This window comes from Bos javanicus, chromosome 20 (genome assembly GCF_032452875.1).
Source record: "Bos javanicus breed banteng chromosome 20, ARS-OSU_banteng_1.0, whole genome shotgun sequence".
NCBI classification, from domain to species: Eukaryota; Metazoa; Chordata; class Mammalia; order Artiodactyla; family Bovidae; genus Bos; species Bos javanicus.
The window spans coordinates 8,554,034-8,566,237 of record NC_083887.1 but is presented as its reverse complement, the minus strand read 5'-3'; the positions used below and the strand labels follow the sequence as shown (position 1 = coordinate 8,566,237).

Sequence of the window (12,204 nt, the reverse complement as noted above, 5' to 3'; positions counted from 1 at the left end):
AGGATCTTCCTGACCTGAGGATCAAACCCACATCTCCTGCATTAGCAGGCAGATTCTTTACTGCTGAGCCACCAGGTAACTCACCAGCCCTAACCAGGGAATTCCAGACATTGGTTTAAAATTCCACTGCTGGGAGAGGCTGAAATTGCAACTAAGTTAGGTATTAAATCTCAGTGAGGCTTAGTGTAAGTGACCCTGCTTTGAGGTCTGTTGCTTCTTTTTAACAACTCCCCCCTTTTGATCAAACACTCAGCCTAACTGAAAGATGTGGCCAACATTTAAAGCTTTAACGCCACTCTCAGCCACCACTCTATAGTTCTCACAGCTCTCCTTGATTCCTGTTTCTTGCCGAATCTTATATAGTATTCACAGGTTGCATTTCAGGCTTGTATTTTTTAAGTTGGTCACTCCTTTGTTTCTTTTTCCATGTTCCAAACTTAGGGAGATTATTTGCTTGGAGATCATTTTGCTTGGTAGTTAGCAGCTAGGAACATGCATTCGATAAGCTCTTGCTAGAATACAATGCACAAGAGAGATTGTTATGATTATTTTAAGCAGGATCATTTCCATATCTAAAGTATATTTTGGAGCCATGGCCCCCAAGACCCAAACCAATCAAAATCATGTAAGTCAAAAAAAGACACCTTGATGAAGTCAGCTTCTAAACCCAAATGGCTTGTTCAGTGATAGTATGTAACTGAGTTTCAGCTTCCTCAGAAGGTTGCAGCAGGTGGTGGTGGCACAGACCACCATCTTTTTCAGCTAAAAGATGAGATCAGATCAGTCGCTCAGTCCAGTCCGACTCTTTGCGACCCCATAAATCGCAGCGCCAGGCCTCCCTGTCCATCACCAACTCCCGGAGTTCACTCAGACTCACGTCCATCGAGTCAGTGATGCCATCCAGCCATCTCATCCTCTGTCATCCCCTTTTCCTCTTGCCCCCAATCCCTCCCAGCATCAGGGTCTTTTCCAATGAGTCAACTCTTCGCATGAGGTGGCCAAAGTACTGGAGTTTCAGCTTTAGCATCATTCCTTCCAAAGAAATCCCAGGGCTGATCTCCTTCAGAATGGACTAGTTGGATCTCCTTGCAGTCCAAGGGACTCTCAAGAGTCTTCTCCAACACCACAGTTCAAAAGCATCAATTCTTGGGCGCTCAGCCTTCTTCACAGTCCAACTCTCACGTCCATACATGACCACAGGAAAAACCATAGCCTTGACTAGACGAACCTTTGTTGGCAAAGTGATGTCTGCTTTGAATATACTATCTAGGTTGGTCATAACTTTCCTTCCAAGGAGTAAGCGTCTTTTAATTTCATGGCTGCCGTCACCATCTGTAGTGATTTTGGAGCCCAGAAAAATAAAATCTGACACTGTTTCCACTGTTTTCCCATCTATTTCCCATGAAGTGATGGGACCAGATGCCATGATCTTTGTTTTCTGAATGTTGAGCTTTAAGCCAACTTTTTCACTCTCCTCTTTCACTTTCATCATGAGGCTTTTTAGTTCCTCTTCACTTTCTGCCAGAAGGGTGGTGTCATCTGCATATCTGAGGTTATTGATATTTCTCCTGGCAATCTTGATTCCAGCTTGTGTTTCTTCCAGTCCAGCGTTTCTCATGATGTATTCTGCACATAAGTTAAATAAACACGGTGACAATATACAGACTTGACGTACTCCTTTTCCTATTTGGAACCAGTCTGTTGTTCCATGTCCAGTTCTAACTGTTGCTTCCTGACCTACCTTCTCAAGAGGCAGGTCAGGTGGTCTGGTATTCCCATCTCTTTCAGAATTTTCCACAGTTTATTGTGATCCACACAGTCAAAGGCTTTGGCATAGTCAATAAAGCAGAAATAGATGTTTTTCTGGAACTCTCTTGCTTTTTCCACGATCCAGCAGATGTTGGCAATTTGATCTCTGGTTCCTCTGCCTTTTCTAAAACCAGCTTGAACATCAGGAAGTTCACAGTTCGCATATTGCTGAAGCCTGGCTTGGAGAATTTTGAGCATTACTTTACTAGCGTGTGAGATGAGTGCAATTGTGCGGTAGTTTGAGCATTCTTTGGCATTGCCTTTCTTTGGGATTGGAATGAAAACTGACCTTTCCCAGTCCTGTGGCCACTGCTGAGTTCTCCAAATTTGCTGGCATATTGAGTGCAGCACTTTCACAGCATCATCTTTCAGGATTTGGAATAGCTTAACTGGAATTCTATCACCTCCACTAGCTTTGTTCGTAGTGATGCTTTCTAAGGCCCACTTGACTTCACATTCCAGGAAAATTGGGCTCAATAATGGACAGAAATGGTATGGACCTAACAGAAGCAGAAGATATTAAGAAGAGATGGCAAGAATACACAGAAGAACTGTACAAAAAAGATCTTCACGACCCAGATAATCACGATGGTGTGATCACTGACCTAGCTAAAAGATAATCAAGGGCCATCCTGTTATCAAGAAGAACTTTGGCCAGATTGTCTAAGGGTCTGTGTTGCATGGGCTTCCCACGTGGTCCAGTGGTAAAGAATCCACCTGTGAATGCAGGAGACGCAGGAGATGCGGGTTCGATTCCTGGGTCGGGACAATCCCCTGGAGAAGGAAATGCCAACCCACTCCAGCATTCTTGTCTGGAAAACCCCACGGACAGAGAAGTCTGGTGGCTACGGCCCATGGGGCTGCAAAGAGTCTGACGCAACTTAGTGACTGAACACACACACGCGCTATTGCTGTTGCATCAGATACTGCAATATTTTTAAGAGTCAAGGAGAGCTTCCTGATTATAGTCTAATTTGTATTCACTCATAACTAGAGAAGTTGAGCCCTACCAAAAGAAGTAAATACTGAAACAAGAATGCCTCTTGGTCAGCCCTTTCAAATTTGATAATTTAAATTCTAGGAAGTTGACCAATGAGGTCTCAATTTGTTTTTAGACAATTAAGGGCACAGTTAGATAACCTAAAAGGCATTGCCTGGCTATGTGCCAGCCTTCTAGGTATTCACAGGCTCAAGGAGGATGATAATCATCACAGACAAAGATAAATCCTGTGGGGGCACAAACCACTTTCACTAAGGTACTGTTACCGGACTCATTTGCAGGGAGTGCTGCATTTTCCTGTTCAAGCCAAGAGTCAGTTAGGTTCTTTTCCTGGCTCGAAATAAAAAGTTGTTCTAAATTCCAGAGATCACCCCCTCTAAGCAATGTCCTGGGAGATATGGGTGACATCATTATTTTGCAGGCCATTGAGATCCTTTGTAAAGGGAAGAGAAGGTTTCATGTTTAGTTAAAATATGAAATCTTTATCTTGCAACTTGTGTGGAAGCAGTCTACATTGATGTCAGCTATTTCTTTTCTTAGTCAATTTGATTTGAAGGTGTACAGCATTTACACAGGAGCAGATGGCAGGAAGAATATTCAGCTAGGAGATGTATATCCAGAGTTCAAATTCTTGATGTTTGGTTGTCATTTGGGTAGTGAAGAAGGCCTGGTGTAGTCCCTTCCAGAGAAATTTGAGGGCAGTCTTTGCTCTTAGGGATTCAAAAATAGAAGGGTGGAAGAAAACTGGAAATGTTAGTTTGGAGAGTTGTCATCAGATATTTGAGGAAACTACAGAGTTCAGGTTTTTTTTCAGATATCTTCTCAGGTTTCAGCTGGGACAACAGTGAATATTTCTGGCAGTACTGAACAATCCCTTGGTTTTAGGAGGCATTCCCAAAGAAGGTGCAAAAGACATTACCATGCCAAGATCTCAGAGTTACTCCCAAAGATGGCCAAAATAAAGACTTAGATAATGACCAAAAAGAAGATGACAGCTGTCCCAGGGAGAGAAAGGATCAATAACCACTGGGTCTGGTTTTGGAAAGGAGGGGATGTGACATTATATCTTCCTTTCTCATTTGGACCTACACACTGAAATCTAAGGAGAGCTGACTCTGGTAAGAATTCTCACACTTAGCCAACTTTTGCTGGCTTTCCCAGGACTCTATCTGTGGGCTTCGGTATTTACCAGAATTTGGCAAAGTTATCCATTAATTTTATATTTAGTTTTCCCTTTGATGATTATGGAAATAACAGCAATTTACCAGAAAAATCCCTTGGAGTCCCAGACAACTTTGGGAAGTGCCCAAATGGGGGCCCTCCTTTGAAGATAGATATAGGGGTGCTTGTCAGGTCATTAACTTGGCAGAGTTTTGTGTGTGGTCATGTAGTCTTTTCAGAGTGGAAAAACAATTCAGACAGAGGATGACTAGAATGAGCACTCAAAGGAGTATAGCGGGGAGAGCAGGAGTTTTGTCAGTCTTACAGTCTTTTGTTTTAGGTACCTCAAATATCTTTAATCTTTCATTAGTCTCTAACAGTGAATCTTTTAATGAAGCTATTTTTTTTGAATTATAAAGCCTTTTGGAGGCTTCCATATACAAATTAAAATAATTATTCTACTGTTTTATGTGAGAATTGTTACTTTTAAGTGCACTTTTTGAATAATCTTATCCAAGTGGGACAGTGCTCACCATGGCCATTATATTCTAGATTGTAAATCCCCTGAGAGTTTGCAGCAGTTTGGCAGGATCTCAGGCATAGACAGAATTTAACCTGCATTTTTGTCCCGCCATATCTGGCTGCAAATGGGGTGCAATCCACATCTCTGTCCAGCCATATTTTGGGAACCCCTCCACCACCAACCTGATGGTTAGTTACCAAGTCAGATTCTCAGGAGACAAAATTCTAGATCGTCTTTGTAAGATCTTGCCAATTTTGTAGGTATTTATAGCTTTGGGACCATAGTTTTCAGATATAAAATAAATAGATTGCCAGACGGTAGCACATTCAACTTGAAACCACGCCCCATAGAGTTAACAGAAGCTAATGTCGTAAAAGAAATCCCAAGTGTGTCTTACAGAACAACAGATAAAGGAACGGTTTGTTTAAAAACTCTTCTTCTAACATGCCTTTAGTGATGAAGCTTGCTTTATGTATTCCTTTTTCTTATTCTTCTTTCTTTAATTGTATACTCTCCAAGCTTCACATAGGTTAGATAATATATTACAAGACTTTTTAACCACTTAGCTAACACCTCTAATCCATGAGGTCACTACAATGGGGGCTTAAGTTGTTTCCTAGAAACTCAGTCAGCCTGTCCAGTTCAAGTTGGCTAAAGTTGTTTGGGATCACTGACCCTAAAACTGGGCCTGTGTAGGTATTGGATGAAATGACCTTTTGATGTCAGAGGGCTGAAAAGTCCACTCTCGAATAAAGCTAATCACCTCCAATTTTGAATATGCATCCCACTAAGAAGCATGTAACCCAAATATACCTGCCCAGGAGGCTTACTACCTCACCTTTTCCCTACCTCCAATCACTTTTCCCTACACCTGAGACCACCTTGCTTCTTTATGCCATTGATATCTCAAGGCCCTTGCCTTCAGGGAGGTAGATCTGAGACTTGTTCTATCTCCTCTCTTGGCTGTCTTGTGAATAAACTCTTTCTCTGCTACAAACCTGGGCATCTCAGCATGTGGCTTGCTACAAGTCAGGCAAGTAAGCCTGGCTGGGTAACAAAGTCTGGATATAAAGGATGCCATTTCTTTAACTAGGCCTTTGGTTTTGTGGAGCTGAACTAACACCTAAGAGAGATACATGTGGTGTTGGAACCTGTGGGGTGTTTTACAGCATAACTTGTTGCACAGAAATTTTCTTGAGTCTGGTGGGAAACTTAGCATCCAACCAACCTATTCCATAAACAACTTATTGTGGAAGTTTTCTTGAGGTGGCAAGCACTGTACAATGTTTAAATGTACAATCCATAGACACCAATTTTTTAGGTTTTCTGGCTTCCAAAATCCCCATTAGCCGTAGCTTTTACTGGACCTAGTCCAGTTTTTAAACCAACCCAGTATGATCCCAGTAGGAAACCACCAACAATTCTCATGGCTCTTTGGGCTGGGGAAATGGATGAAACTAGTAAAGGAGCCCCACACTGAGATCCTCCAGCCCTCTACAAGGGCTGTGAGCCCGCAAGTACTGAGGTTACTACTGTCCAAAGCCCCCACAGGCTGAGGTCAAGGGCAGAAACCCTGGGACTCCCACACTCACATAATTTCCAAAATCCTTCTGTCACCCCAAAATTCTCCATGAAATGCACAATGACTCCAGTTTGGGTTTGTTGTTTCTTTTTAGCGGGGCTATAACATAATTGCTTGAGCCAGAGATTTAATGGTGAACAGGAGCATCCCCTGGAAGCCAACATATGGATAGCAGGTATAATTAAAGAGAGCTGCTAAGAGGGAGAAGATTCTGGAGGTGAGGGTCAACCCAAAACTGAAGGCTAAACTGTTTAGCAGCCTCTTCCTAATAGAAGATCTCCTGCCAGAGCCAAACTTGAATATTATCATTTCAGTTTTATTTTTATTACAAAAGTAGCTTATACTTTGATAAGTATCCTCAAGCCCCTCCAAATTCTTTTGAAAATATTTAAAGTAATGTGAGGAAATCAAGTCAAGTGGAACTTAAATAACGACATTTTTATAAGCGCTAAGATCTAGCACAATTAAAAGTCTGAGTTATTAAAATCAGAATGGAATTACTGAAAAGCCAAAGCCCATCCACCCCGACATTCTAATATGCTCATTCATTCATCTATTCTTGCACTGAACAGTTACTGAGTGACAATTAAGTGCTGGGTATTATAGGCAGGAGTGAGTGGAACACTGTTGTTATCTACGTATTTAATACATTCAGAATGTGTTTGGATAAGTGAGGCTTAAGTGTGTGGGGCACAAATACTTTAAGGCATGAGTGAGGCTACCGGCTCAGGGCCTTATCTACACTCTGCATCCTTGGAAATTTCACTTGATGTCAGAATGTGGTTAATGCTATCCACATTCTTCTACTACACCATCTTGTCTGAAGATTAGTGACCTTAATCACTATTCACTGTAAAGTCCCACAATTTAAATACCAGGCGATTATAGCATATGGTTTTTTGAGCCTGATGAATTTTGTATCAATAGATACTCAAAATATACAGAAGATTTCTCTTCATGGCCTCTGATATACATGGGAACAGTGTGAAGAGTACGAAGTGGAAGTCAGTGTACCTTGTGCAACTCTGAATACTGTGCAAAATTGTTGGTGTTGGAATCATAGATTGGAACACTAAAACAAGGAAAATCTGTACTAGACACCACTTTGTTATGCAAAAAAAAAAAAAAAAAAACCCACCCAAAAAAACAACTTTGTAATGCAAGTATTTATTGCACTCAGCTGAGAGGAAGCCTTCACAAGTTAATTTGTCTTCTGATTTACCTAACTGCTTCTGCTGCTCAGATTCTGCGTAACTCCAAAGCAGTTCTATCTCTGATATGGGCAGCTATAGCACCCACAAATTTTCACTGCATTTGGAGTTCTACCTTTTGTTTTGAAGATAAAGGGCAAGAGATCCAAAATGTTTCCTAGGAGCCTGAATAGTACTGGTCATGGGAGAGGGTACTGATAGTTAAGGGCCAGAGTTCAGCATCTGTAGGAGAGGCACTCATGTTTTTTAATAAATCTGTGATATGTAAGGTCTTTTAAAGCATGGGGTCCAGGATAAGGGCCCCTCCTGTCTAGGTCTAAGTGCCGTAGTGGTTAGTGAAACTGGGAATTTAATGCCACGTTCATCTGCAGGGTGATCTAGATGGCTGTGGGCTTCCCCGGTGGTGCCAGTGCTAAAGAACCCACGTGCCAACGCAGGAGACATAAGCGACCCAGGGTTCAGTCCCTGGGTCGGGGAAGATCCCCTGGAGGAGAGCGTGGCAACACATTCCAGTATTCTTGCCCAGAGAATCCCAAGGACAGAGGAGGCCCTCTGGGGTTGCAGAGTCCAAAAGGACTTAAGTGACTTGGTACGTGCGCGCTAGGTGGCTGAATTTTTCTTAGAATTTCTTCAGCATCAAGAAAGACAGTGCTAGAATACTGGCTTAGAGAACTATAGCAAACCTCTAAGTTTGACTTTCTTCCAAACTAGGTGTAACTGATAGTGCTATGAAGACTTTTTAAAGAAAGGAAAAAGCATATACACCAAAAAGAGGATAGTAAAGTGAACCCCATTTCCAATGCCTAGCTCCAAGACTTACCCACTGATGGTCAGTCTTCATCTATACCTCTACCCATTCCTCCTCCCTCAAAGACTCATTTTAAAGCAAATCCTAGGTGTTTTATAAGTGAAAATCGCTCAGCCGTGTCCGACTGTTTGCGACCATGGACTATACAGTCCACGAAATTCTCCAGGCCAGAATACTGGACGGGTAACCGTTCCCTTCTCCAGGGGATCTTCCCAACCCAGGGATTGAACCCAGGTCTCCCACATTGCAGGCGGATTTTTTACCAGCTGAACCACGAGGGAAGCCCAAGAATACTGGAGTGGGGAGCCCATCCCTTCTTCAGCGGATTTCCCAGTCCCTGGAATCCAACCAGCATTGCAGGCGGATTCTTTACCAACTGAGCTACCAGGGAAGCCTAGATGTCTTATAACATCCTATTTATTTCTGTAAGATATAATCACAATACCATTATCCAATGATTCCTACTTAACTACCCTTCACAGCTTCATCCTTGTGAAAAGCACTGTCTGGTTCTTACTTTGAGGATGTAAATTATTTGCCATGAAGAAATAGTGGTGTAGTGTTCCGCATGTTTGAAGTCACAAGATCTGAAGAGGTGTGCCATGAATGTACAGTTAAAGTTACACTAAATCTGTTTGTCCGGCTTGGCTTCAACAACTGCATATTTTGGACCTAACTGACCTGGTTTAATTTTTTTCCCCTTACCCTCTGGAAAGCACGGCGTGGGAAGGAGATTTGGTGTCTGTGTTAAATGCCGAGGCGTGTTTGAACTTGTTTCTTTTTCCAAAACGTACAAGTTGCTGAGCGAACCATGGACTTATGTGAACAAGTGCTGCAAGAAAAAAATAAAAGAGACAAAACTGGCTGAGTTAGGAAAAATCGTCGGCTTCGGGTCACGTTCTTGCAGTCGGCAGTCCCGGCCGGTTTGCTCCGGGCGTGCTGGAGGTCAGCGGCCTCGGACTGGGTGCCTGGGTCTCGGGCAGCTCTCTGGCTCCAGGGCGTTTCCTCCTTTTCCGGCCTCGGAAAGTTTTGTTTTGGTTCTTAATTCCCTATCAAGGAAAGGCACCCTGTTGACCATTTCTCAGAGTCTCCTCCGGTTGGCCAGAAGCCAAGTTTCCCCCGTCCCAGTTGGCCCCAACTTGGGTCCCTCTCCGAGATCCTCGAAAGCTCAGGAAGCGAGTCTTCTGAGGAGGGAGAGAGAAGGCAGCCTGGCGGTGGGTTCCACTGTTTCTGGCCGACCCTTCTCTTCGCTCCGTCCCTATGCCGGTACCCATCGCACAGCGAAGGGGGCGGGCAGTCTCCCGGGTGATGCTCCGGGGCCGGGTTCGCCACCATTCCAAAAAGAATACTCATTCTCCGACGCGCCAGCGCTGGGCAGAGAGGAAGAGGACGAAAAGCCCGGGAATGGGGCCTAGGGCGCATGCGCAACCCAGCCTGGGCGTTTGAAGGCTCGCCCCGCGGCGGCAGCCGCTAGGTGGCGCATGCGCCCTGGAGGGTGCGGGCAGGTCTCCGGGAAGAAGGCGGCGGCTGCAGCGAAAGGCGGGGGCGCCGTGGGGGCCGGGCCCGTGTTTACGGAGCGGCGGGAGGGCGCGGACACGGAACCCGGCGCGGCGTCGGCAGCGGCACGATGGTCATGGCGCATTTCGTTGAGAATTTCTGGGTAAGAGAAGGATGTTGGACATGGTGTGGGTTTCGGAGGCCGAGAGTTTCTCCGCCTGACCTCGGCCTGCGGGCGCTTCGGGCGGTGGCGGCGGCTCCGCGGGCAGGGCCGGCGTCCTCGGACCTCCGCCTGCTGCGTCCCGCCTGGACGAAGCCCGTCGAGTGACGACGGGTCGTCGGCCGCGCCGACTCGCGGGCTCGCCGCCCCGGCGGGGGGCGGGGGCTGTCAGCGCGGCCCCTCAGCCCGCGGCGGGGACGCCGAGGGGCCGCCCGCCGCCCGTGCGGGGACAAAGCGCCGGATGGGGCGGGAGACGGGAGCCGGCCCCGCCGGAGACTCCCGGCGCCGGGCGCGCTGCGCGGTTCGGACGCGGACGACGGGCCCGCAGCGCGGCCACCCCGGCTGCGCGCTGCCGGCGAGTGCGGCCCGGAGCCGGGCGGGGAGGCTCGCCTCCTTCCCGCCCCGCAGGCCCCCATCTTAGCCCTTCGGCCCCCCACCATTTCCCCACGAATTCCCATGCGGACTTGGGCTGGATCAGCATTTCCTCTCGGCCTCGCAGCTCGACTCGTTGGTCTGCGCCCAGGACTTTGCCTCTGGGCCTGTTCACAAAGCGTACAAAAGTTGAATTTAGTGTAACTGGATTCCTTGAGCTTGAATGCACCCATACTTCCCCTTGTTCCCTGGGCTCCTTCGCCTTCCTCATTCTTTCCACACCTCTCTTCTAAATTCAGTATTGGTTTTAGGTGGTTCGCTGAGAGTGACTTCCCAATCTCCCAGTGGAGTGTTTTTCTGCAGTTACTGTTTGTTGTATTGGGGAGTAGAGTTCCGCCGTGTACAGGAGAGGAACATGTGTGTGTACTTAGGTGTCTCAGGAATCCCATTTTATGGCTTGACAGTTGCAAGAGGTACAATTCTATTTTAGTTAAGATGTAGAAATATTTAAAGTGGTACGCATAAAGTGAATAAGGAATGTCTTAAATTCTTAGTTTCTAATTGTTTCACCCACAGGTTTGCTTAGTAATCAAATCAGTTCATAATTATTTGTCTTGAATGTTCCTTGTTTTCCACAAGCGACACAAATCCTAGACGTCAGCTTTGTTTTTTTTTAAATAGCTTTATTGAGGTACAGCTCACCCACCATACAACTCATTTAACAATTCAAGGATTTTTCGTATATCCATAGAGCTGTGCAGACGTCAACGACGCTTTATTGAGGTGTAATTCACCTGCCATACAACCCATTTAAATGAACAATTCAAGGTTTTTCATATGTTCATAGAGTTGTGCAGACGTCAACCATGCTTTTAGAATAATTTCTTCATCTAAGGAAGGATCCCAGTGTTTATTAGCAGTCATCTTACCTTACCATGTAGATTTGTAGTCATCTTTCCTTACCATGTAGATTTGTCTACGCTGGGCATAATAATATAAATGGGTTCATACACGTGGTCCTTTATGACTAACTTCTTTCATTAACATGTTTCCAGGATTCACCCAGGCTGTAGCATGCAACAGTAGTTAATTCTATTTAATGGTCAGTGTTCGTGGGTGTGTGTGTGTGTGTGTGTGTATCGTATTTAGCCATTCATCAGTGTTAGAGATTTGTTTGGTTGTGCTTTTTGGCTGTTATGAATAATGCTGCTGTGAACATTTTTGTACAAGTGTTTATGTGGGCACATGTCTTCATTTCATTTGGGAGTCGAATTGCTGGGTCATATGGTAACTCTGTGTTGAACATTTTGAGGAACAGCCAAACATTTTCCAAAATAGTTGCACCATTTTACAATCCCACTAAGAATGTCTGAGGGTTCCAGTTTTTTCACATGCTGGACTACACTGGTTGTTATCTGTCTTTTATTGTAGTGGATGGGTGTGAAGTAATATCTCATTGTAGTTTTGGTTTGCAGATAACATGATTTTGTAAGTATTATTTCCCATTGTTGGGGTTGTCTTTTTCACTCTCTTGATAGTGTCCTTTGAAGCATGTAAGTTTTAAATTTTGATGAAGTCGGATTTGTCTAATTTTTCTGTTATCTGTTATGCTTTGGTTGTCATATCTGAGACGTCTTTCCTAATCCAGGATCACAGAGGTCTACTTCTGTGTTATTTCTGTGGGTTTTATATGACGTTTTAGTTCTTACACATAGGCCTGTGATCCATTTGAAGTTAGTCTTTGTGTGCAGCTCTGGGAAGAGGTACACCTTTATTCTTTGCATGTGGGTTTAGTTGTCCCAGCATTATTTAAAAGACTCTTCTTTTTCCATTGTATAGGTTTGGCACTCTTGTCAAAAATCAATTAGCAATAGATACATGAGTTTTATTTCTGGATTTTCATTGGTGTCTCTATCCTTAGGTTAGTACCACACTGTTTTGATTACTGTCGCTTTCTAGTAAGTTTGAAATGTGGAAGTGCGAGTGCTCCAACTTCATTTTTCTTTTTCAACATTATTTTG

General features: G+C 44.6%; 1 protein-coding gene across 2 annotated transcripts in view; it reads left to right on the top strand.

Annotated features, from left to right (window-relative positions):
- Positions 1 to 9,560: 9,560 nt before the first annotated feature.
- The window catches only part of FCHO2 (FCH and mu domain containing endocytic adaptor 2), a 126,118-nt gene continuing 123,474 nt past the window's right edge, over positions 9,561 to 12,204 (top strand). Inside the window, exon 1 of one of the 2 annotated variants that reach the window (XM_061393291.1) lies at positions 9,561 to 9,754. In XM_061393291.1, coding sequence (XP_061249275.1) covers positions 9,576 to 9,754 — 179 coding nt within the window. In that variant the 5' untranslated portion in view covers positions 9,561 to 9,575. The remainder of the gene's footprint in view (positions 9,755 to 12,204) is intronic. The other variant, XM_061393292.1, reaches the window with a different exon arrangement.